At 38.6% G+C, this 26,879-nt stretch overlaps 2 protein-coding genes across 2 annotated transcripts in view; both read left to right on the forward strand.

The window, feature by feature from the left end:
• The window catches only part of TNRC18 (trinucleotide repeat containing 18), a 54,288-nt gene extending 36,829 nt beyond the window's left edge, over positions 1–17,459 (forward strand). The window contains exons 15-25 of the mRNA XM_072419156.1: positions 3,422–3,559; positions 4,722–4,863; positions 6,353–6,470; positions 6,551–6,626; positions 8,661–8,769; positions 9,240–9,356; positions 10,544–10,711; positions 11,370–12,538; positions 13,979–14,212; positions 15,027–15,101; positions 16,481–17,459. Coding sequence (XP_072275257.1) covers positions 3,422–3,559; positions 4,722–4,863; positions 6,353–6,470; positions 6,551–6,626; positions 8,661–8,769; positions 9,240–9,356; positions 10,544–10,711; positions 11,370–12,538; positions 13,979–14,212; positions 15,027–15,101; positions 16,481–16,687 — 2,553 coding nt within the window. The 3' untranslated portion in view covers positions 16,688–17,459. The remainder of the gene's footprint in view (positions 1–3,421; positions 3,560–4,721; positions 4,864–6,352; positions 6,471–6,550; positions 6,627–8,660; positions 8,770–9,239; positions 9,357–10,543; positions 10,712–11,369; positions 12,539–13,978; positions 14,213–15,026; positions 15,102–16,480) is intronic.
• A 7,402-nt stretch (positions 17,460–24,861) lies between these two features.
• Positions 24,862–26,879, forward strand: part of TBCCD1 (TBCC domain containing 1) — a gene marked incomplete in the record, with an annotated part of 14,415 nt that continues 12,397 nt past the window's right edge. The window contains 1 exon segment of the mRNA XM_072418832.1: positions 24,862–25,282. Within this exon segment, the coding sequence (XP_072274933.1) occupies positions 24,947–25,282 (336 nt within the window).

Genomic DNA, 26,879 nt, shown 5'->3' on the forward strand with positions numbered 1-26,879 from the left:
TAGGCAGAAATTTGGGTATTGAAGGATAGCATTTAAAAGAAATAACTAGAACATTATGAGCTTGCTGGAAAACTGAACCAATATGTCTCGTTAAAAAGGGCAGGGATAGGATAACAATACTGTTAAAGTGTTATGCTATGTTACCTTATGATACCTTGTAAATCGATGTTCACGACTGTATATTGATATTGTTTTCACTATTTAAGCTCAATAAAAAACTTTTTAAAAAGAAAAGGGCAGGGAAGACCAGCAGCTTCTGTCCCGTGAATTATCAAATATTTACCACCCACACCATGTGCAGTACATTTCAATTTCAATGTCCATTTAATTTAAAATGGCTGAGTACTGCAACTGTACTGTACTGTACTGCAACTGCAACTTACTAACTGTAGTATTTTTGGGTGATGCAACACAATGCTAGTGCATTATAGTGCACTGCAACATGGTGGCATTCCTTTGCAAGTACTGGGGTGCTATTGAAATCGGCACCATAATGCCTGTGTAGTGTGTGCTACTTCACTCTACTATCCAGTCTTTGAACTTTTGGAAAGACACATGCTGCACAGCCTGTCACACTAGCACTTTTTTTCCTTTCTTTGCTGCCTTTCTGCCAAGCCACTACATACCTTGTTTTAGACTTTGCAGCATTACAGTGTTTTTTTTTTTTTATACAATGCTGACAGATCATTGCTGGATGAAACAAAATGCAGTGCAAGTGCTCCTGAAAATATTGCAGCACTATGCCTCAGGCAAATATTAAAATGTCTTGATGTGTGGATGTTATACTGGAAAAGTGGAGATTAAGCAGGCTGCATTTCCATGCAGAATGGTGATTACCATGCAGGATGAGGCTCCATTGTTAATTGTATGAACTGAAATCCAGTGAATGAAATGATTGGGCCAGGGACAGTCAAGCTGGGGGAAGTCTACATGATACTAGGACATCATTCAGTCAGAAAAATGAGGCAGTCACAATCTGAATTGGTGCAGCTTCTAGTTCATACTGTTCAGTGTCCTCACTGTACTTTTTTAAATCCGTTTTTACTAATAACACATCACACATGCCATTTGTGTTACAGAAAACTTGACACATGCATAGAATAAGAACATACATTGTGAGGATATCCAAATTGTTCCAATATTTAACTTCATAGTTAGGCACCAAAGAGCACTATAGCGGAGTACAACAAAGTGAGTCATCTAAAATGGCAAGATCTCTGTCGTATGGAAGTATCCTATATCAAATATTTTGCCCATCTTTCAGTTTATGGTCATTGCAAAGAATATGAGCACACTGAGCTAGAATTGCTTAACCATGTTCCATTCAATGTGTCATTTTGTCTGGTATAGCACAATGGGCATAACGTTATCTTGTCTAACTGATAGGAAAGATGGTACACCAGGTGTAGGCAAAGTATATGGTTTATAAAATCATTGTAGTTTGAGTAATCAATTGGCTAGATTAAAGCTACGTACACACGTCAAATTTTTCTCGCCCGATAATCGGCATCGGCCAGATATCGGGCGAGAATCTGGCGTGTGTACAGCCCAGGTCGTTCATCGTCCGTGGATCCGTCCTGGCGGATCCACGGATGATGAACGATGAGCGATCCTAATGCAAGGGAATGGGGAGAGCGCGCAGCAGGGTGCCGTTCCGTCGCTCCCCCCCTCCCCTCTCCATAGAGCAGAACGGTGCTGTATGTATAGCACTCGTTCATGCATCTTGCCGTTCTTATCGTTGGAAAGGATCGTGAACGATCCTTTCCAACGACAAGAATTGCACGTGTGTATGCGGCTTAAACAAAGATCTCCTGCGCTAGACCTTTAGCTAACATAGTTTCACTGTTCTCTAGTAAGATCAAGGGTTAAAAGATCATATCATGAAATATCCGTAATGTCTCAGTACCCGGCGCATTTGGACGACTGCCACCCGGCCTGCCCTTACCACTATACCACAACAAGCAATACACAATCTTACTTTTACCTGGCTGCTCAAACAACGCGGTTTAATAATTAGGCAAGACACCAAAATATTGAAGGGTTTGTTAATATAGTGAATTGAAGAATATATAACCGTTCCAATGTCAAGGATAAAAGAATATATTGGAGATTCATTGTTTAAACTCTATCCCTTATTGGAAAGTCAAAACAATACTAACCTAAAATATCTACATTTAGATAGCCTCTCTAACTAGGAAACTAGGAGAAGCATTCACATCCATCAAGATCTCATTAAAAAAACTCTTGAAATCCCAGAAATATCTTTTCAAATATCGACCGGCGCTCAACATGTCAAATATATATTGATTACCTTTTCGTCATCAGGATTCCTGCTTCTGATTAATAGGAAGCATTCCTTTTATGTCCTTTATGGTCAAATCATCAGTAATGAATCGTCTCTCAATCCCCTGAGGAAGCCCTGTTGGGCTATATGCGTCGGGTACTGAGACTATTGATACTTCATGATATGATCTTTTTAACCCTTGATCTCACTCGAGAACCGAGAAACTGTTCGCTAAAGGTCCAGCGCATGAGATCTTTGAGATGAGATCTGTTTAGTCTAGCCAATTGATTACTCAATAAAGTACAATGATTTTATGAAATATATACTTTGTCTACAAAAGCCTGTCTTTCCCCTCCCCTCTTTCCTTTTATGATTTACTTTATCTTGTCTTAGCATGTTATGAATATGTTGCCGTTACTCTAGAAGACTGGGAGATTGTGGTGAGGCCCAGTGTATTAAGTTTAGGTTTTGGGCCTGAAAGAGTAATTCTTTTTTATGATCATCGCATAAACGGAGCCACACAACCCAAAATATATATTATAGAGTCTTTCAAGTGGTCATTTTATGGTGCCACCATCTTTTTTTCTTCTTTCTAGAGATGATTTTTTGCCATCTTGATCGGCTGTGCCAGGATGACGTAACTTTTGTGCAAGAGTTCATTCATTCCTGGCATGCTCGATGGAAACCTTTTGACCCTTCAGCAGCTAAGAGGGTTATTGCCGAAAGGAACTTTGTCTGTCTTTCTGCAATAACCTCCTTGTCTGAACCTGTATTTTGTAATTGGATTAAAAGTTTACAAATGTGCGTACACTCCTAAGCATGTAAAGCGCTGAAATTTTTTTGGATACGGTTTGGCTCAAAACACATTATGAATGCTACAATCACAATAAACTTTTTAAAGAGCTGGTAAGAAATTTTAAATACTGTACACTGAATGAAAGAACTATAAAGTAAAATTAAATATGAAAGAAACACATTACTATAGTCTATGACTACACCTCTTTGTTCTATTTGGTAATTTTTAGTGAACTAATCTTGTTATCATTGGAGGTTTTTTTTTTTTTTTTGTTTTGTTTATTAAATGATGCATTTATTAAATGTTGCATTAAATGTATACATTTATTGTCCTTTTTCTAGAAGAAACGAGTGAAGGAATCTCTTTCACGCAGTCAATCTTCCTCAGATTTGGGTAGCTCTATGCCTGACACTTTACTTACTGTGAGCTGCAGCCGAAAAAACAGACTTAAGGGGAAGTCTAAAAGCCTAAAGGAGGAGGTAAGAGTGAAGCAAATACTTTAAGGGGTTCTTCGATGTGTTTTCCTATTAAGTAGAACTAGATTTAACTTTTTTAAAACTCAACATCATCACTCATCTTTGGAATTTGCTGTAATTACGTACACCTGAAAGTAGAGTTTCTACCTTTATTATAAAAAAAAAAAAAAAAAAAGGGTTGGACATTATCAGGCCTAAATCATTGTTGCATTCTTCTACTTGCCTGAGGTCCAAGCCTATGGCAGGGGAATCTGAGCCAAAGGACAATCTTGCAACGCATATACTGGTTAACTACTCTATGCATCTGTAATTTCTGTCTTCAATCTTGTATTGCCAGACTCCTTATTGTTTCCAAATGCCTGTAAGGTTATAATCACTTGGAAATTAATTTTCTCTATTACCTAGTTCTGTTGGTATTTTTTTTCCAGAAGACACTAGATAGTAGGTCTGTGCGTAGGTGCACAGAGGCAGTCTTTCCCTGTATAATTGGCTCCACTGTAGAAAGTCATGTCACTAATTTATATACTAAGGTTAGTTATAGTAATATTGAACATTTTTATGCATAAGAGATTACCTTGCAATGGGAGATCTTTGGGAGTTAAAGCTGCAGTCTCCAGAAATTCAGCCCTCCATAAATGCAATGTATGTGCAAATCTCTGTATTTCAAAGGTAACTATAAATGTAAGAGGATTGTCGCCCAAACAAGCTGATGTCCAGCAGACTAGTTTTTACATTAAACCCCAACAGTGAACGTCTATTGTTTGCTCTTTTTAGACATGTTCAACATACTATTAGGTGTTTTGGTACATATTATTATTAGCAAAGAGTTGATCCTGCTAAAAATCAAGGGTAATTATCACCTGTGCAGGTACTTTTGCAATATTATCTTTTACAGTCCAACCTTCAGAACCCCCCCCCCCCCTTACACAGCTAAGGAAGGGGTAGGTGGTCTTTACCCTGACACCTTTCTGTAATAGGATGATGTTACCCCAGGACAAAGTATGTTACTGGCAGTATCATCAGATGAAAAATAGAGAGGGTGACAGCCTGATAAAACTAATGCAGCCACCACATCTCTAGACTGGTGAACTTCACTATACTTCATTTTTGTTCTATGGTTTAGGTAACTTTTAACAATGAATGTGGGTGTTGACCTTTGTTTTAGAACCATGGGAAATGTGGAGCTGTGAGTAAGCTGATGGAAAGCATGGCAGCAGAGGAGGATTTTGAACCAAGTCAGGACAGCAGTTTTTCAGAAAATGAAAATTTTCCTATGCCTTTGCACCCCGAAAGACCAATTACTCCTGGTGAGAAACTATGAAAAAAAAATTATTTGTATACTGTTGTATGCCTTACCATCAATTGCAGAATTCAGATCATTTTTTTTTATTTTTCTTCAACACATAAAAATGCACTGATGATGTCTGAACTTTTGAAGGTACATAGATGCAGCAATTATTTAATGGCACAATATTTGTACAACTGTTTATCAGAACATGCGCACACACATTCAGGGGTCTACTAAACCCAAAATCTCTTTGCAGTCCCTGGTTGTCAAAGGGCAGAAAGTCCCCAATCTTCAAAACCACAGCTGCATCCAGTTGTCAGGCAAAATCTGATTTTACTTTTTTGGTTGGGGGTAAAGCATTATTGATTTATTTGGCTTCATATTCAGTTCATTATGGGTAATCTAGGTTTAGTTCTAGATTAGACATCTTTGTGTTTGCCCTGCTTAATTTTGGAGCAGGAACTACAAATGCACTTGGGATAGAGGATTCCTGCAGGGAACAAGGCAACATGGGTAAATGCATACCAGACTAGAGTTGGCCCCTAGTACACAACTGAGAAAACGGTCAGATCCGAAGCGATATCTAAAGAAATATTGGCTATTGATCAAATGTGAATGACTGGTTTTAATTTTTTTTCTTTCAATTAATTTTGTGTAGATAAATATTGATTGAAAGTATGTAGGTCATGGGGAGGAATTTAGACCATTGTATATCCAATTAGACTAGCAAAATATTCCATAAGTCTGGGGTGTTTTTTGGGACTGCAATCAACAGACAATTGGCTTTTATCCAACCTGTAAATGTTCAAACTGGCATCATGTGTGAGCATTATTTGTGTACTTTTATGTACAGTGAATGTTCTATAATATCAGCGTCATATAGGTTTAAACCTTTCACTTCCAATGATATATCCCACACTGAAAGATGTGAGCTTGGGTATTTTTAAGCATACTCCTAGCTTTAAGGATAATCCTTTAATAAGGACTCCCACCCCTGTAGCTAACAATTGAGAAGAAAGAAAACATTATTACGGTCAAATCATGCTTCACCCCAGTCTATCTTCTCCTCTGTAAATTCCTGGTTGGACCTTTTCCCGTATGTCTGTCATTGCTCATTTGACGTTGACCCTTCCTATTGACGGTCTGTGGTAAGGATGTTTTCTGAATGGACCAGAAGATGTCAATAATGGCAAATGACTACAGACTAACCAGTGCGGATGCCATTGCAGCACTGATCAGCAGTCCACGTAAGTTTAAGAGACGTGGATAGTGTCGAATGGGCTAGAGGATGGAAGTTCTCCACACCTTTTGTGTGTGTATATATATGTGTATATATATATATATATATATATATATATATATATATATATATTAATTATACTGTGAATAAATTAACATAACTGCTTTGCAACTGTATTCTCAGAAGCTTTGTTCTGCTGTCCCTTATCCCTTAGTAAAAAAAAAAATGTATTCTTGTCTAAATAAGTCTCTTATCTTGACCTTTACAGCCCCGCGCTCCTGCATCATAGACAAGGATGAATTGAAAGATGGATTGCGGGTTCTGATTCCGTTGGATGACAAGCTGCTTTATGCAGGCCATGTACAAACTGTCCATTCTCCAGATATGTAAGTCAGCAGACCACATTAGGCAACATGTTTTTTAATATTTTGGTATTCTAATAGTTTTTCTACTGGTGTTTTTTCAGATATCGTGTGGTGGTAGAGGGGGAGAGAGGAAACCGCCCACATATTTACTGCCAGGAGCAGCTGTTACAAGAAGCTGTGAGTTAGTAAAACTATTCTGATAGGTAGACCTTGAATATTCAGAAATTATCAAACCATTATTAATGTGCTGACATTCTGAAAGTGACTAACCCTCTGGCTACAGTACTGTCATTAACTGTTAGATTGTAAGCTCTTCTGGGCAGGGTCCTCTCCTCCTCCTGTGTCATTGTTTGTTTGTATCTGTCTAATCTAAAGCAAATATAAAAACCAAGTATGGTAAAACATTACCTGCATATTAATTGACTGGTATAGCAGCTAAGCAATTGGTATTTAATTTATGAGACGTCAACAATGTTGGCATTGATGTTTTCACTAAAATGTTTACTTTAAATCTAATGTATTTAAATCATTGATTTAAATCCTATTGATGTTAAATAGAATGACAACTCCTTTTTAGACTTTCAGATGAGTGATAGCCTAATAAAGCAATTGGTTTCACCCAGAGTGGAAAAAACTGCTGTCAATCTTCCACGTGAGACCATACAGAATAGTTAGTAATGTTTTTGGTACTAATGTCAGTCTTTGAATCATAATTCCCAAAAAATGAGCAAAGATAAAATGAGTAGTTAATGGACGTTACCAGAAAGGTGCATTGATGCGCAATCTGTATTATAATGACTCAACCAGAAACCTGCCCAGTGACAATAGCATTCTATTTATGCATGTATTGATACAACCCGGAAATATGTATATTCAGTAAAGTAAATACACTCAGAAATGTGTCTGCAGAGCCATAGCAATGACACTTACATAAGGGCACATTGCACTGACCTGCTGACCGTATCCTGCAGTTATTAGACTCAAGGAAGATAGGAGACCAAGACTGTATCCATTTACAATATATTTTTTTTTTTAGTGGGAGCAATAGCTAAAGTTAGCATAGGCCCCTGTCCAGCACTTGCTTGGGCAGATTCCACCCAGCAATTTTTTTTTCTGTTATTATACCACAATATCATCTTAATAATGTCTTGTAAAGTTTTGTAAAGTCACCCAAATGATGTGGAGCTTGTGGCTGAGGAAAAGTCCCACCTTTTGGGAGTGGTTTAAAATGGGATGGGTAAATTTAACAACGGTCTATATAATGCAGATATTGCACAAATGCATCATCTACCAGAAGGGACTAAATAGGAGAAATTGATGGGGTTTACGTACACTGAAATTTTTGTTGAAATACATCTTGTTAAGCCTAAAATACAATAATCATGGGTATATTAAAATGTATAGTTTAGCAAATAATTGAATTGGATCATGTACTGTATGTTAATCCGTGCATGTTTTTATACACAGCACCATGATATGAGTTTTAGTTGAATATCAATACCCCTAGCATGAAAATTGATAAAGGATAAATAACTGTATAAGAAGTTTTTCTTTGTGCTTGGCTGTTTCAGGGCATCTTTTAGTCACAGCCTTAATAGCTATTAACTGTGAGCTTACAGCTGCCCTTTTGGAAACGATTTAGATGAAGTTCGAAGATGACGTTTATATAGATTTGACTTTGCTGCAAAATCTCTGACTCTGGTTCTGTGACCAATATGTGTCGGTGTATTAGAAGTAGTCCTTATCCAAGAATGATTATTTTTCTGATCTATAATGTGTATAGACGAAATAAGTTGTAACTTAGAGCTAGTACAAGACAGATGTTACTCTAAACCTTAGATGATATTTAGGAGGTTTAGGTTTATTGTGAAATGTTCTTTTCTTTTTATGTATGCCACCATGAGAAATGAAGCACAGGAATGTCCCTTAAAACCCTAAAGTGTTATCAAGACCCTTGTTTTTGTTTTCTAAAATAGGAAATTTAATTTTTTTTATCACATAATTATAATTTAACCCAGCTTTTAACATAATTTCTAGTAGGTTGTTTGCTGACAACTACTTTTTCTTCTGTTTTAAATGTACTTTCAATCTGTATGCTGGTAGTTGGTAAGCTTTTAAACTCTTGGTAAAAGAGCTTTAGTTTGTTTGTTAGTTTGCCTTACATACATATAAATACAGTTTATTTTTCATTCTTTATTTTTTTTTCCCTAGATTATTGATGTAAAGCCTCCTTCTGTTCGTTTTCTAATGGAAGGAACAAGAATTGCTGCTTACTGGAGCCAACAATATCGTTGTCTGTACCCAGGCACTGTTGTGCGTGGTAGGTGAACAATTCTACGTTTTTTTCTTCCTTTTTTTTCTCTTCTCATTTTATAGGACTTACCTTTACTTCTATTACCAATGGTACACCAGGAGTATACAAGGATCAATATGTAGTTACAGAACTTTTGTAGTTAGTTATGTATGTTTGGTTGATGGTTCCATTCTATATGCCACACAAAAACCAACATATTCCATACAGCATGTGCAATTTGCATATACAATGGTTTTTGTACAATAGATATACAATAGTTAGTACATCTGGAATTTTTTTTTTTTTTTTTGTACTATCTGTTTTGCTAAGCAAAAGGTCTCTATCGAACCCTACTACTTTTTTTGCTGATTGGGAAGAAGGGGTCAGGGAGCTGATGGCTGCTACAAGGCCCGAGAATGTCAAAAAAGTTGATCTGAAGGTCTCAATGTATTTTATTTATATTTAGAAAACCTATTTTTTTTTATTTATTTTTTTAGGAGATGCAGACCAAGAAAAAGATACTGACTTGGTAACAGTTGAATTTGATGATGGAGACACAGGGAGGATACCATTATCTCATATTCGATTGTTACCTCCAGATTATAAAATACAATGTAAGTATAAAATATGCTTGGCCAGCTGTACAATTTAGGTTAGTGTTTCTGGTGATTCTAGTGTTTTTAATTTTTAAGAATAGTTTTTAAGTTGGCTGAGAAGCGTTCATACTTGGGGCTGTTGGATTTTCTGTGTCACTTATCTCCAATCAGTTAGACCAGGGGTGCCCACACTTTTTTGGCTTGCGAGCTACTTTTAAAATGACCAAGTCAAAATGATCTACCAACAATAAAAAAAAAGATAAACATATATTTATATATTAACCGAGTATACTACACAACTGTGTAGTTAGTAGTGACTGGCGCTAATGAGACATTGAATGGCAGAACATTGCACTACAAGACTTTAGTGAAAGGAAAGCTACAGTTCACCTGTCATAGGAGAATGACGTGCTGCACATAAAAGTAACTGCTAATCTGTGCAAAGCTATCTTGGTAATTGAACCCTGACACCGAGCTGGAACTGACCTGGCTCCCAGCACTGCTCACCTTAGACTGCCCTCCCGCCCTCTCTGCCTCCTTCCCCACTGTTACACAAACCTTCTCACGCACTGAAAGACATCCCCAGCATCCCTATAATTGTACAACAGGGAGGGCTAAGGCAAGGCTCTGCGATCAGCTCATGTTGCCGTTGCGATCGACCATTAGATTGCGATTGGCGTTTTGGGCAATCCTGAGTTACTGTTCCTATTTATGCATGGGCGCCATCTAGTGGTAAGTATTGGTTAGGTAGCATAGGTGAATTGAAGTGTCCCTGTCACTATTAAGCAAAATAAACTTTGCTCGGAATACTGGACAAATGACTGCCTTTTGATGCATGATAGTACATGAGCTGCATATCGTATCTGGATATATCTGGATCCTGTATATCATTTACCTTCATACTTTGTAAAGAAACTACATAAAGAACCTGATAAAACTGTTATACTTTAAAAATATATAAACAATATTATTCAATGAAAAATCAAATCGCCATCTCTTACCAATTTTATAGATTTAGGATTAGTGGTAAGTGTGCACCTGTGGCTGAAATAAAGTAAAAACACAAACATTTATTGAAAAGTGGGGATACATTTAATAAAACATACCCTGGAATTTTTTTCTTTGTTTGACAGCCTGCAGCTATGATATCCTATGGGTTATTTTGATTACAAATAACTAATCTTATTGTTTACCTTATTACCTAGGTGCTGAGCCTTCACCTGCATTATTAGTACAGAGTACTAGAAGAAAAGTGCGAAAAAATAGCAAGGAGAGAACAGATGTAAAAGAGGAAGGCTGCTCTGTGGGTTGTGAAACCATATCCATGACACGAAAACCTAGGGGCCGAAAACCAAGTATTAAATCAACATCAGGTGTGTTTTCATGTAACTGTAGAGATTATTTTCATGTACATTACATAAAACAAGAATTAAAGGTAGATCAGGGAATAAAGGCCTTAATCTGTGCAGCACGGTAGTGGAAGAGTTCAATGTAAATGGTTTATTGTCTATAGTTAAGACACAGGTGCACTTTTACTTATTTGTCATCACAAATATTCCTTTTTAATCCACATTAAAAAAGTCCTTTGTGGCGAGACGATAACTTCTCTCTCCCGGGTCTCTGCTGCAAGATTTAATTATGTGTTAAGTTTTCAGGCCCAAAATCTAACTGAAAAATTGTTAGCTATTGTCAAATTATTGAATGCATACTGACTTTACTTTGTGTGTGTGTGTTTTTTTTTTTTTTTTTGTAGGTTAAACACTAATTAGAAGTTCTCGTAACATATGATACTTGGCATATATGCTAGTACTGCACAGCAAAACAATATGTTTTATTTGCTCTAGAGAGCAAAGTAATGCAATACTGAACTTTGAGCTGGAAGAGTGTGCATAGGTTTTTGCATTTTAAAATTAAGTCCTGTGATATTTACAACTTTTATTTTACATTTATGAGTTAAATCCTTAACTGCCCAGCAGTTTTTAGGTTTATGAAGTGAGTCTTTACTCTTTTTTTTTCTGTTTCTTTTCACAGAAGACTCAACTGTTCAAGAAAACCTATTTAAAGATTCTACACGAACAGCCAAGGCGGAAGACAAACAGCTAGATCTGATGCATTCAGATGTAGACCAAGAATGTCCTCCAGTACTACCAGAAAATCCAATTGAACCAAATGTTAGAAAGCATCAAAAAATGAAAATTAATAAAAGTTTTTGCTCCGGTTCAGTGCCTAAGAGCTTGGTTAGTGGGGGACTGTTCCATGAAAAAATAGGAAGTGGATTGAGTCGAGAGGTTTTAAAAGAGAAAGTTAAACCAAAAAGGATACAGAAACTAGAGGAACAAAGAGAGTTTGCCTCCTTTGGCAACAACTATCGAAAAAATGAAGCTCAACTACTTGTGAAGTTAGACCATGAAGGAGTTATGTCACCAAAGACAAAGAAAACAAAAGAAGTGATGATGACACGTGAGAATTCTAATACTACAAAGAGAGATCGTAAGAAAGTGATAGGTGAATGTTATTCTAGTGTGAGTGCAAACAAACCTAAACAGAAGCCTTCTGGATCACGACCATGCACAGCAAAGCAATCCTTTGTCTCCGAAACTTTTGACCATTCAAGCAACAACTTAAAAAATATACCTGGCAGTAAAAATGGAACCCAGAAGACTGAGAAACAGTTAGAGAGCAGTAACAGCAGCTCAGAATCTGAGGAAGAAGATGAACCAAGCAAAAGGCAGAGCAAAAATCCACATAGCTCTAGTAGCTCAAGATCCTCAACATCTAAATCTTCATCGACCAGCAGCAGTTCTTCATCCTCTTCCTCCTCCTCTTCTTCTTCTTCATCTTCAACCTCTTCATCTTCTAGTTCCAGTTCATCATCTTCATCATCTTTAACAGATGATGCATCCTCAAGCAGTTCAGAAGATGATGCTGTGACTGCTTCTGTTCCTCCAGATACTTCTCAAAAGCAGCGTTGCAAATATGTAAAATCTGAAAATACAAAGACTGCTGTTCACATGAAACAACAAAAGCCAGAACAACTGAGAAGTAGTAAATGTAAACCAAAGAAAAGAGAAGGAATACACCTACCTACAACCAAGGAACTAGCCAAAAGGCAGAGGCTGCCTTCTGTAGAGAACAGGCCAAAAATTGCTGCATTTCTGCCTGCTAGACAGCTTTGGAAGTGGTTTGGAAAGCCCACCCAGGTAATTAGCAGTTTTAATTAGAACTAATAATGTTATTTACTCCTTTTTGTACACCTAGGTTAAAACCTGTCCTGCGTTTTGCAAGAAAGATTCAAATAAAATATTTTGCTATTTGTTAAACGTTTTCAGTCCTAAACCCAGATCCATTCCAGGTTTGCTGGATCACTCACGTTCAACAATGAAAGTGTATCTCCTCCAGCTTTGGGAGTTTTATTAAATTAGGCCCAATATAAGAATCTTAGTGACTTTGAAGGTATAATTGTGATGGCTATATGAATAGGCCAGAGTATCTCTAAAATGTCAGGCCTTGTAGGGAATAGTAGTTAGCCCTTTCTTGCATCATTTTCAGTTACGATCTGTGAATTGGTGACGGAGGGCAATGGGACACCCAAAGCTCATTGATGAACATTTGGGAGGTATAAGTTAGTTTTACTGGTCTGGTCCCACAGAAGAGCAACTTTAGCACAAATAGGACATGTAAGAAAGGTGTTGGTAACAGTGAATCAAAACTTGCTATCTATTAAGCTGAATAGCCTCAGGCTTGCCGTTGCTCACTGCTGACCCCTTTCCATGTCTGAAAGGGTCTACAGTGAACATGTGGATGTTGGAACTGAACAATGAGATGGTGTCTTTGTTTGATAAATCATCTTTTATTTTATTTAGATAATGGTTAAGGCATGTGTGCAGTTTATCTGAGGAGAGGCAGCAGGATGTACTGTGGAAATGCGGGCCTGACAGAGACAGTGTGATTGAGGAATCTAATTGCTAACATCTTGGTGCAAAATACTGCAGGACACCTTCAGTGGTCTTGTGGAGGCCATGCTTCAACATTAGACAGGTGGTTTAATGTATAGGCTGCATAGTTTTTTTTCTTTTTTTTTTTTTTCTAAGCCTAAAACAAAAATCCTAGATTTTTGTCTGCTATGGTTTAAGTGACCCAGTGCCACCTAAAAGAAATAAAATAGTTGCAGATAAGAAATGCCTGTTCTGCTGCCCATGATGCTGACTTCAGGTTTTAAAAAATATATGGTTTGTGGAAGAGTATTCTACTTCCTACACTCTTTTGGCTTTTGCTTCTTTTCGCCAGCCCTATGTCACTATGTCACTAAAGCAGTCTTATAAACCTTGAAAATCAGCCGCAGGAAAGGTAGGTGGGAAGGATATAGGAATATGTGGCAAACATTATTACTGGTATGCAGATTCTTCTGGCACTATGACTATCTGCTAAAATTAGGAGAGAGAAGGATCTGTGAGAGGAGAATTGGAGCTTACCTATGGTAAATCAAAGGTCTGCTTTGAGTCTCTGATCTGACCCCAACCAATATAGTTTTTTGAGATCAAACTGACCATGTTCCAGTGTGTTTTGCAATTTACAATAATGCTTTTTGTAATTTTATTTTTAATACATTTAACCAGAATATATGTATTTATGGTTCACAGAGGAGAGGAATGAAGGGTAAGGCCCGAAAGTTATTCTACAAGGCAATAGTCCGAGGAAAGGAAATTATACGTATTGGCGATTGTGCGGTGTTCTTATCTGCTGGACGCCCAAATCTACCCTACATAGGGTGCATTCAAAGTATGTGGGAGTCCTGGGGAAATAACATGGTTGTGAGAGTGAAATGGTTCTATCATCCAGAAGAGACTTGTCCTGGAAAAAAGCTAAATGATAAGGTAAGTTAAAGATATGTCTAAATCATATGATTAGCAAATGGTTCCATGTTTTGACAATGTACTAAATTCTTGTACTGCATGGAGTGTGAATAATATTTGTATAGTTTACAGTAGAAATTGGAGCCAGAGTCCATGGTGTTGTTGGTACTGTTAAGCTGTCCAGCTGGAATGGATAGAACCATCTTTTTAAACCCCCCTAGCGGTAATCCCCAGTCACACTCGGGGTAGCTTTAACCTAAAAAAAAAAAACCCCACTTACCTTGCTCGGTTGTCATCCCCTGTCGTCCTGCTGGTCCCCGCAGGTCCTGGGGACACATCTGTCTTCTTCAATCGCCAGCCACGAAGTGAAGAGACGATCTCTGGTGTTTCCCGGTAACGTCAGTGCATGTTACTAGAATCCTACTTGTTCCTGTTTTTAAAAAAACGCTGTGTTAAAGTATGATTGTCATCTAGTTCTGTATATAATAGTACAGCAAATTTCTTAAGTAGTGGAGCCTAGGAAAACTATTGACATGGTATATAGCAGAGCGTGTCAAATTCTGGCCCGGCACATCTTTTTTTTAATTTTGTTTTTTTTTGCCCCCCAAAAAATTCTTGAATTGCAGCTGGCCCGCCGCTAATGCAATCCTGCAATCGCTTTCCTGTTTGTAACCTTCTGCCTGCGGGTCGGCGTTTCACATTGCAGCGGGAAGCTGCTTGCAAATCAGTGGAGTACGTCGAGAATTTGTCCTCAAAGTATTTTTATATTGTCTTGTTCATCACTTATAAAGGTTGCTTTAACATCTTTGTTTTGTTTTTTCTTTCTTCCATCTAGAATTGGGAGCAGCAGTCTGGCAAAGGGAGCACGTCCAGCCTCCAGCTATCAATACAAAGGAAGGATTTTATGGAGGTGAGTTGTAACCTGCTTACATCAGCCAGGCTGCTACTTAACCAAGGTCTCAATGGTAAACCGTTTTAGCAGTATGAGCTGTGACATAAATTTAGGAAAGTGAAGCAGTTAACCAAGAGGTTGTAATTCCTGATCTATGTTAAGGCATTTTAAAGAAAAAAGCTTGCATGTTTTCTAGATGTTAGACCTGTTCAGTAACAGCATGGGAAAATCATGGGAGGTGCATGTAATAGAATATAGGAAAGACACTTTAATAGGAACTGTTAATCCTGTTTTAGTTTGAAAACTAAAATTAGTAACCACTTTTTCACAGTAGATTTTTAAGTGCATTAGTGTAGTTAGTGTAGATCTGCAATTTACTAAGGTTGCTTGTCCCTGATAATGTTTTAGATGATCTATATGTACAATGGAAAACAGTGATTTTGTGCATTTTTAAATATTTAAGTTATTTTTCCAAAACCACTCTAATGCACCAATAAAATTATCTAATGTATTAGGTTGGGATTAGAAATTGTACCAATCTAAGAGTCTGAAATTCTCAGAAATATAAAGTTTGTTTCAATAGTTCTACTACTCAAACCAGCATTGAGATGGTTCTGGCTGTAAAGCTCTTCATGCATAGAGTATTTTTACCTAAAGGATAATATAAAATGCTTCTCCAATTGTTTTAAAAAGTATTAGTTGATGTTAGACATGTAGTCTCAAATGGATTTAAAACAGAATAATGTCAGACTATTTTGTGCACAGGGTGACAACACTAACTTTAGCATAGAATGCTCATGGGGCCACAGAAAAGAAACATCTGAGAAATTACGTGGTTATGGGTCCTGGTTATAAAACTGTGATTAAAAATAGAAGGCTGCATGCTTGCCAGTGTAGAGATATCACCGCTTCCTCTATGTATTTATGAGATTAAACGGCTCTGTTGTATAAAAAAGGGTCCATGTTTATGTCCAAAGACCTGTTTATTGATGGTTTCGAGGCATTTTAGAGCTAATAGACATAGCTTTGAAAACTCGTTACAAAAACTACCCTAAATATCTCTCTCCAGAGATAAACTGGGGTCTTTGTTGCCTAATGTATTGCAAACCCCATTGATTGTTGCCTAATGTATTGCAAACCCCATTGATTGTATAAGATCCACTGTAGAATATGTACCACACTGCTAGAAGTGTACAACAGGATAAAGTAATCAAATATTCTTTTGTATGGAGATGTCTTCAGGGTTATTCAGGGTTAAGATGTGTCTTAGCTCCGTCAAAAAATCAGTCATCATACCTCATCCAATAGTTTGCACAATTTATCACAAACATTTCCATTCAGAATAGTCAGAAAAAAAACAAAACGTTACATTTTTAATTGTTTTTTTTTTTTTGCAGAGGGCACTGTATAGGTCATCTCATGTTGATGAAAATGATGTGCAGACGGTCTCTCACAAATGTTTGGTCGTTGAACTTTCACAGTATGAGCAAATGATAAAGACAAAAAAATACCAAGACAGTGAAGATCTTTACTACCTTGCAGGAACGTATGAACCGACCACAGGAATGATATACAACACCGATGGAGTCCCTTTTATTTGTTAAATCTACAAGATCGCAAACTTTGTTGACAATCATTAGTACACATGTCTGAGTACAGAGGATTATCTGCGAACTTTTACAAAGCAAATCAACACTACAACATATTGAAGCAAAACTGGGGATTAATTTGAGATGTATATATCTCAAATCAATCTGAAATATATATAAAATTGCAATGTGATTTTATTAGATAAGATACATGTCATAGTTAGATTTCATCAGTACCACATATGTATCTAATGAAAGTACATGTAAATACACTCATTGGTGACACTGAAATGTAACTGAAGAATAATGTTCGAGGATATGTGTTTCCACGATAAGTATGCCTGTTGAACACATTAAGCACTTAAAGGAACAAATTAACTCTGTGTACTAGAAAAGATAGATATGGAGACACTGCTAAAAGTGACCTCAGTCATTTGGAGTCATCGGTTCAGATCATGGTTGTGTGTTTCTGGACCAAATATGATTGTGACAGTTTATTTTTATTTTAAATTAACTGGGATCATATGTGCACATAAGAAATTTTACACAATAGCACTTTTACTGTACCTAACTACAGTTATTAAAGAATACATTTCATGCTGATATGCTGCCATGTAATGCAATATTGCATTCCAGCTATTTCAAACTCTTAAAGAACTTAATGACCTTTTCAGACAATCTTCAAATGAAAAGAAATAGTCTTTTACCTATGTTACATCTTTTACCTACGTTTCTTATTGTTGAACATTTATGTGTGTTCTCTTTTCATAAAATATATTGTAGTTAATACTTGTGTATAGTTTTATTTTCTACTTTAAATGTATAAAGGTTAGTAAGATGGGTCCACACTGTCACATGGGTCTCTGATCAAGACTACACATAGCCATTTAACAAATGTACAGGCATAGTTCACTGTTATCAGGAACACCATTGTTCTATAAAAATACAATGCTGCCGTTACTAACAAGATGGCTGCAAAGAGGATGCCGGGCTTAATAAGTTAAGGTACACCTCCATAAGCATTCTATTTGATGGATGGTTTTGGGGGGGTCATGCTGTGTAATGTGCTGTATGCTATGGCCCTGAACTGAAGAAGAGCCAGTTCTTGTGGTGGTGGTGGGGGAGAGAAGAGGTAAGCAGACCTTGGAGGTATTTAAGATGGCGCTGGACTGGTAAATGGGCAGTGTAAATTTACATTGTACTTTGTGAATTTTACTCACCATATGAGTTTTTTTTTTTTTTTTGGTTGGGTAATTCCTTAGACAGCTATGTTGTGCCACCATTTATCTTTGAGTCCTAAGGAGATGGGAGATTTAGTAGAGCTGGCAAAAGATACCCTAAGTAGATTTTTACTTCAGTAAACCAGCTGCTGCTCATGTTGCACATCCTGGCCGTTTAGAGCACAGTTTTTTCCCATGTAGTACTTATTTGAAAGAGGTTGGATCAGTTTCCATATATCTGCCAACATCCCATCACAATGTATGCACAATAATTAGTTTATCTCCAAAACATCTTAGAGATCCAAGGGACTTTTTAGGCAATTGCTTTCTATTTCATTAGCAAATCTTGTTAAAAATACATTTTTATTATAGACTTTACAAAAACACTGTATTTTATGGCAATCCTATCATAAATATAATCCACACGCTCATATGTACTAAACATGTTTCACAGATGCTTCTTCAGGAGTGAACAGAAGGATATTCATACTTGAGTTTGACTTTTACATTTTTGATCCTTGCATTTCCTCTATCCGTTCATATCGACAACCAGAGAGAATGTTTTTGTAAACCTTGGAAGAAATATTTCACAATGGCCCATATAGTCTCCTATTGCCTTTTTTTTAGTTGCGTCATATGTTTTCAGCTTCAAGACTTATATGCTCAATATCTATACATGGTGTATTTGAAAAGGCTCCTTAATAGGTTTCGGTTTCTCAAAAATCCAATGGCTCTCTTTCCATCATGGTCCCACAGTCTGTACCCAGATAGTGCCAGAATACAGTGCTTTATGAATTCTATAATAAAAATATATGTTTAACAAGATTTGCTCATGAGTTAGTAGAAATCTGTTTACCTGAAAAGTCCCTTGGATCTCTAAGATGTTTCTGAGGTAAACTAATGATTGTGTGTACATGTTTTTCCCATGTAGTTGAAACCTGGTGTGGTATTTCTCTACAACAGGCATGCATTTGCCATGACACAAAGTGTAACTTTTCATGGAGAGGAATGCAGAGTACTACACCCCTTTTATTTCCAGGGTCCCATCTGTAACATTGCTTGGAATTGGTTGGTTTGCTTAGTGGTCCTGGACCATTTGAAATGTTTCTGCAATCTGCTGACAGGTCCTTCACCCATTACAGCTGGCACACAAAGTGGCTTCGTACTTCTCTGGGAGGTTCTTAACAGTAATTTTTTGTACCCCCAAAGTAGACTAATTTTCACCTACTTGTAAGTATCTGGGCACAAGTATAGCATCACGGTGCTCATCTGTGGAAATTGCTTCTCTTAAAGGAGTCCACCACGTGTCATTTTATGTGGTCATTTTTACTGTGTTTTGTTCTTTTTTTGACACACAGGACCAGCCCCCATATAGCCACTGACAATCCTTTACTGCAGACTTTTTTCTTGTTTGTACTGTATCTAAACTTATTTCACAGTGTATGGATGGATTCACTGTGATGTATAGTAGGTTTTCCTAACTAATCTCTACCGCAATCTCCAAGTTTCTCGGAGACCTGCAGCTAGCTATATGAATCTTGAGACTTTCCGTTATATTCTGAAAGGTTTTGCAGTGTAAGCTTGTCTGATTTTTGCAGTTTGACTTTTGTGGCTGCAGATAGGGACTTCTAAATTTCATGTCTGACCCCAATTTAAGACATTTGCCTATCTTTAGTTAGATTCTGCGTTTCCCGAGGCCTTTTAGGGAGAATCCCACTACTCTCTTAGCAACAGCCTTTGTTGCCCGAACTGAAATTCCCAAGTCCATTTCTGGGCAGCTTGTGACCTAAAACTGGTGAGTCCTTCTGCCCCATTTACTATCAAGGCAGGTGGTTCAGTTTATTTTTTTTATTTTTTTTGACGGTTTGGTTAAGAAAGTGTGATCTTGTGACATTTCATTCCTCCGCATGGTTAGTCATTTGAACTTTTTCCAGCTCTTGGGTCCCAGACTGTTTTGGATTGGACAAGACCCTAACATCGAGTGGAATTTCAACCACGCACTCTAATATTTGGGTGATTCTGTACTTGTGTGGTGTCATGGGGAACATGTGTCCTAAATAATATGTGTAATAATTGGTATACAAATATTGATTTGATTTATGTTTTAACTTATGTAAATTGTTATACCTTTTTCTTTATACATAGAATTCCAAATTAATCTTGGATTTTGGTAAAAATGTAGTATAATTCCTAATGATTTGATCTAAATACATACCAACCTAATAGGTTGAAGTCTTAAAAAGCACTGTTATGGCATCCCTTTATTGTGGACATACTGTTCAAAACCACTTTGGGTAAGATTAAGGTTTATTAGGATTTCTGTGGCAAAATGTATTCCTCTCCCAAGTTTTGCAAGACCAGGAAAATACAATACACACTCTATCTGGCACCTCCCCAGGTTAGTTTGAAATAGCAAAAATTTAGTAGTATGGGCAGGTAAATAGATACAAAATGTAACACTCTCCTCTCAACACACTTTTAACCTAGCCAGGTTAATAGGTTAGTAAATACTAAAAGGTAAAAGGTGTTGTCCCTACCATAGATCATACTCCACTGTCACAATATAACATAGGCATATGTACATTATTGAGTCAATACAAAAAAAAATATGTTGGCTTTTTTTTTTTTAATCTCCTTTATTACAAGGCTTACTATTCCTATTGTACAGGTGAGCTACTGCTAACCTCATCTAATCAGCAGAAAACGCATGCATGTACATACCATGAGAATCTTTAGTAATAGTGTTGCTATAGGTTCAGACGTTAGAGCTGGAGTGAGGGCTTAACTAACTCTGAATAATAGCAGGTTTCAGCAAGTAAATCTAATGGCTAAACACAGAAAAGGCATCTGGTTCCACCAGTTAGAGAACCATATCTACATAGAGCAAGGTTCTCCGGAGGTTACTGGGGGTTCTTTTGGCAATGAGTAATTTTACCACTCAGGTCATTTTAACGGACACCAATGATTTTTTTCTTTGTATTCTTTGTACAGCTCCGCTATGTAGAAGGCATTCTTTCCATCGACCACTGCACTAGTATACTCTGACTGGTGGATAGTGGTGGGCAATAATTTTGAGGGGAGGGGGCAACACAGTCTAACTGCTAAGGGTTCAGTAGTTATTGTGTACAAGAAGGTGGATAAGGCAGTGATTTTCAACCACTGTGCCGCGGCACACTAGTGTGCCATGAGGGATCTTTAGGTGTACCGTGGGAAATTATCCAATTACCATTGTCGAGTGTCTGTGCTGTAGTGACTGGCAGAGTAATGTAATACTCTTCCATGTCAGTGGGTGGCAGTAGGTAACATAGTTTTCTTGTTTATTCTTAGAGACAAAAGAATTAGCTACAGAGTGTCATTTTGTAACATTTTTGATTTGTGGTGTGCCGCAGGATTTTTTCAATGTAAAAAAATGTGCCGTGTAAGGTACAACCCTGCCTGGTTCCCCTGTGTAAGGGTAATAGATCAGTGATCCAGCTACACTTTGGGCAGAGGGGTAATGTACAGAAATGTGACCCACTATTTAAAAGATGGGGCAAATCTAGACAAGGCAGCTTGTAGGGACACTTGACGGCATGAAAAATCTGTATTCTGTATTCTAAGAAACAATCACACTTTGACCACCATTGTCATATGGACATTGTAGATTCTTAAAGAACTGATAGAGTTCTGGCAATACATTTACCAGTAATTGTTTGGTCTGGGTGTTTAATGGTGGCAATAACCGAGTCCAAACAAGTAGCAAATATTGTAGTCAAAATTAGGGGGGTTAAGGTTTATATACAACTGTTATCTAAACTTGAAGCCTTTGTATTGGGAAATTATAGAACAGCACTCGTAAGTTCCTCTACAGACAAAGGAGTGTCTAGCAAACTCAGCTGCCAGCATGACAACCTATGCAGAGGGGGTCAGCCACACCAAAAAAGAGAAAGCCATGGAAGAGGTTGATCAGGAGAACAAGCATAGTACTGCTGTAACACTTGATAAACATCAATAGAGGACGTAACCAAGGATTAACCTGCTCCCCTTGAGGTGATAGTAAAGGGGGAACTAGACAGCTTGGAAATATTGGCAAGAAGCCTTCTGCTCTCTCTCCCTGCTTTAAGAAATCCTCCAGAACCACATGAGCTTTGTGTGTAAAATCATACTGGTAAGAATTCTTCTCTGTGCCTTAAAGAAATGGCATTTGAAAAAAAATCGCCTTTAGAATAGTGAGAGTAGGTAGCATGGTTTGATCAACCCATGGTCAGGGAAGGGACAATACCTTCATATAGGACACCAGGAAAAAGAACGTCACAGTGAGTAAAGAAATACCATTTTCTGTATTGTCCATTGATGGGCACAAGACTTTATAAATCATTGGACATCCAAAGCATTGAGCACACCCCGGCTGTGAACATGTGAATTAGAGCCCAACAACAACAAAAAAACAAAATGGAAACTGCAAAACTTGGCTGACTCCTTCCACAGCCAAAAAAAACAAAACGCTGAAGGTAAAGATGGTAGGACAATGTCTTTGGGTTAAATGTAGGGAGCACCCTAGCCAAAAAAGAAAGGCTACAACTTCATCCTTGTGGAATATGAAAAAGGTTCTGTGTAGGACAGTACAACCAATTCAAACATCCAGCTTGCCAATGTAATTTCCATAAGGAATGCTTTTTTGCCAAAAGGGATGAATTAAAGTTTTTTGGGATAATCTCTTCAATCCAAATAACAAAAGCAAAAATTCTCCCAAGTGAGAAAAAAAAGAATGAAAAGCGCACATCAAAGAAAGTAAACTTTCCACATCAATGGTAAATCTTATGTGAAGAGTAGATTTTAAGAACATGGTAGGGATCTCTGATTCCAATATTAATCCACTTTGAACACCTGGTGTTCAACAAATAACAACAAACAAGTGTAACATTGGTCTAAGTTCTGGTCTATCAGGCAGGGGCCACAGTGCACAGGCATGTAGACAAATTAGGTCAGTGTACCAAGGTATCCTAAACCAGTTCAAGAATCACCAAATTCATTTCGTCTACAATCCTCCAAAGCAGCCTAGGTAACATTTTAGGGGAAGGAAGGGATAAATAGATACTCACCAAGGCAGCTTGGCAAAGATGTTCAGGAAGCCCCCTTATCCAGTCACATGATTTCACATCTTGCCTACCAGTCTCCCTTTGACTCTATATGCTGCTGCACACCAAGCCATGGTGTGAGAGGAACTGTTTTTAAAGTCTTTAGTATGACGCACCCTGGCTTTTTTATTATTTTTTTTAAAAGCAACTAAACCCTTGATACTCACCTGTTCCCGTTCCTTACAGGGCACCACCATCTTCTTATTTCTTTTCCTCCTGTCTTTGTCCACTTTATTTTTTTCAAAACACTATAAAGTAATATTATATTAAAGAAAAACATATTAAAATCAGAAACATCTTTACCAGTGTAATAATCTAACTCGATTATATTACAAACAAATCAAAGTTTGTTCTGGGTTACAATTATGCATGAATATCAGAATATAAAATAATTCACACTAGTAAAATATTTACTCCAATTTTCAATTTTCGTCCGTCAGTCCGGGCTGAATGAACTCCCCCATGTATTTGCAGGGCTTATGTCCTAGATTGTAAGCTCTTCGGGGCAGGGTCCTCTCCTCCTCCTGTGTCACTATCTGTCATTTGTAACCCTCTATTTAATGTACAGTGCTGCATAATATGTTGGTGCTATATAAAGCCTGTTTATTATTAATAAAAATAATAATAATAATAATAATAATAATAATAAATACGTCATCCTGGCCCAGCCAATCAAGATGGCTGAATATAAACCAGGAAGAAGAAGAAAATGATGATGCCTGCCCTGGAACATAGCAATCAGGTATATAAGGTTATTTTATTACAGAGGAACAGTGTCTGTCCCTCCTGCAATAAAGGACCTATTTGGTCACATTTTTTTACAGTAAGGTTCCACCTTAAAGCAGACCCAAACTCAACAATATTACTTTACATAGAAGAGTAGACAACCCTTCTAAACAAAGTAAAAAAGTGCAACACTTATTTAAAAAAAAACAAAAAAAGGGTGCAGTGATCAAGACAAAGGGACCGCAGAGCCTCCCGGGATACCTACGTCATGCATCCCGGGCTCTGGCCTGATTTTAGCCATGCGCAGAAGGGGAAATTTTCCACCAAGGAGAAGCAGATGCCGAACTCACGCGTACGTAGTGAGATCGGCTCTTTTTTTTCCCCTTCACAGCGGCTACGTTACCCGATCTCACACCTGCGCAGTGCCGGATCAGGGGACATAACAAGTAGATGGAAGAGAAGGAAGAAGATGGCGGCGCCCAGCACTTCCTCTGCTCCGGGATGAAGAGGAATCCCAGGACGATGTGGGACCGGATTGTGGGAAGGACCAGCGCCATCGAGGGATCTGCGGAATTAAAAGTGTAATTTTTTTATCTTTAGTTTGGCTATAACCCCCCTGGCAGGAAGTGTGGCTGGGGTGAAATTTCATTACAACAAGTGGTAACCCCGAGCCACACTCAGGGTGGAATTTAGGACTGACCTGGTCCTCATGAACCCGCGGCGTCCTCCAGCAATGCCAGCTTGGCACCTGTGTCCCCTGGCCTTGCATCCCCGGCATGTGAACGTTGGAAACGTAAGGCTAGGAGATGCCAGGTGGGCATGTGACATGTTTGCGGGCGGGCGGCGTGTGTCGGGGGTGGGACATTTTAAATTAGAAGTATTTTTAAATGTCAAATGTACAAATTTGATATGTAAACATGCTCAATCATACCGCCGGGGAGGTTAAACATAATAAAAATGATTTGAAATGCAATATTGTGTTGTTACTTTTACTTTATTGGGGTTTCATAGTCTGGCTCCAACCACACCGGTACCTCAGCTTCTCCTGCCACCCAACAATGGGGCTCTTCACATTTCCGTGTTTTTCCAGCCTCCGTCTGTAATTCACACTCCGCCCACACGGGGGCGTCGCCCCGGATTGCGTCACGTTCAGCGTGAATCGTCTCCTGAGGCCGGCAAGTTGTGTCAGCTCTCCGGTCCTCGGTGTCGCCATGGATACCCCCCGGGCACAGATGTGGGCGAAGATGGATCCGTTTCTAATCGGAGTTTTACAGTTCGCTCCGCCGGCTAAATTCAACCTGCACTACCTGCGGAAGATGGCGAGCTATGTCCGGGCTCGGTCAGTGGACGGTTGTTTCCCGCGCCTGTGCTGGGCTATGTGGCGGCACATCGCCTGTGGCAAGCTGCAGCTGCTGGAGGACGTGGCCTGGTTATACTTCGAGGCTTTCCACAGCCTGACCGAGCGGAGCCCGCCAAGGAGCCTGGAGTGGGCTGAGAATGCCTCGAGCTGTAAGTCAGTGGAAGAGTACGAGAGGTTCAAGAGTAAGGTGAGGCGAATCTGTCATTCGCTGCCATTATAACAATGTATACCTCAGGATAACTATAATAACAGTGACATCTATGCAGCCTGGCTTAGAATTGTGTGAATTCACCCTGTGACATGCTGCTGGTGAATCTCTGATATACCGCTGACCTGGCCTGCAATATTGATTTACCAGATCTTACTGACCCCACATATTGGCAGATAAACCCAGCAGTGATCAAGGTATTATTATTATTGTTGTTGTCTTCCATATACTTAGGCTACATACAGACGTGCAATGAATAAATTCTCACCTGATATCCGCCCTGAGGAATTGGCATGTGTACAGCGCTCGATGTCTGGCGGATCCATGGGCGATCGTAATGAAAGTGAAGAGGAGAGAGCACAGTGGGGTGCCGCTCTGTCATTCCCCTCTCCATAGAGCAGAACCGTGATGTATGTACAGCGCTCGCTCATGCATCATGCATTCTTTTTTCATTGTAAAGGAATGTGAAGATCCTTCCCAATGATAATTAATAAATGTGTGTACCCAGCCTTACATAAAGCACATTACAAGTCATCATCCATCCTTATCAGCCCCATGATATCGAGGGGATTTCACTGTCTGCTGGGTGCTGCAATGCTTACCGTACACTGCACCAGCAATGCATGGCCGACCTGCCAGAGTGTGCACACTATAGATCTGGCGAGGATGGGGGCATAGAAAACCTTACTAAGGCTACATACACGCGTGCAATAATTGTCGTTTGAAAGGATCTTTTGTGATCCTTTTCAATGACAAAAGACTGAACGATGCATGAATGAGTGCTGTACATACATCACTGTTCTGCTCTATGTAGAGGAGAGAATGACAGCGGCACCCACTGTGCTCACTCCCTTTCACTTTCATTGCGATCATCCCTTGTCCGTGGATCTGCCAGACATCGAGCGCCGTACATACGGGAATTCCTCAGGGCTGATATCGGATGAGAATTTATTGAACGTCTGTAAGTATCATAAAAGATCCTTCCCAATGACAAATATTGCACGTGTGTACGCAGCCTTACATAAAGCACGTCACAAGAAGGAGGATTTCACTATCTGCTGGGTGCTGCAATGCTTACTGTACACTGCACCAGTAATGCATGGCCGACCTGCAAGAGTGTGCACACTATAGGAGGAGGGTAGGGGCATAGAAAACTATACTAAGGCTACATACACGCATGCAATAATTGTCGCTCTGTACATATATCACCGTTCTGCTCTATGTAGAAGGGAGGAGAACTATGGAGTCTCCTTTTCAGTTGCATTACTATCGTTTGTTGTCCGTGGATCCGCCAGGGCAGTCGTTCGGATGAAGAGTGCTGTACGCACGCCAGATTCTCGTCCGATATCCTGGGCTGATTATCCGACGAGAATCATTGCACATGTGTACCTAGCCTAAGGAAGTGTGGAGGGTATGACAGAGGGTGGTATGTGGAGGGTATAATGGGGGGCAATATTGGCTGATATCAAGTTAACAGTTTACATTTAACAAATACAATTAGTGATGAGTTTTCTAGTTCTTCTATTCTTTTAGTTTAAAGCGTACCTAAACTCAGAATTTTCACTTTACATCTACT

This window comes from Pyxicephalus adspersus, chromosome 7 (genome assembly GCF_032062135.1).
Source record: "Pyxicephalus adspersus chromosome 7, UCB_Pads_2.0, whole genome shotgun sequence".
NCBI classification, from domain to species: domain Eukaryota; kingdom Metazoa; phylum Chordata; class Amphibia; order Anura; family Pyxicephalidae; genus Pyxicephalus; species Pyxicephalus adspersus.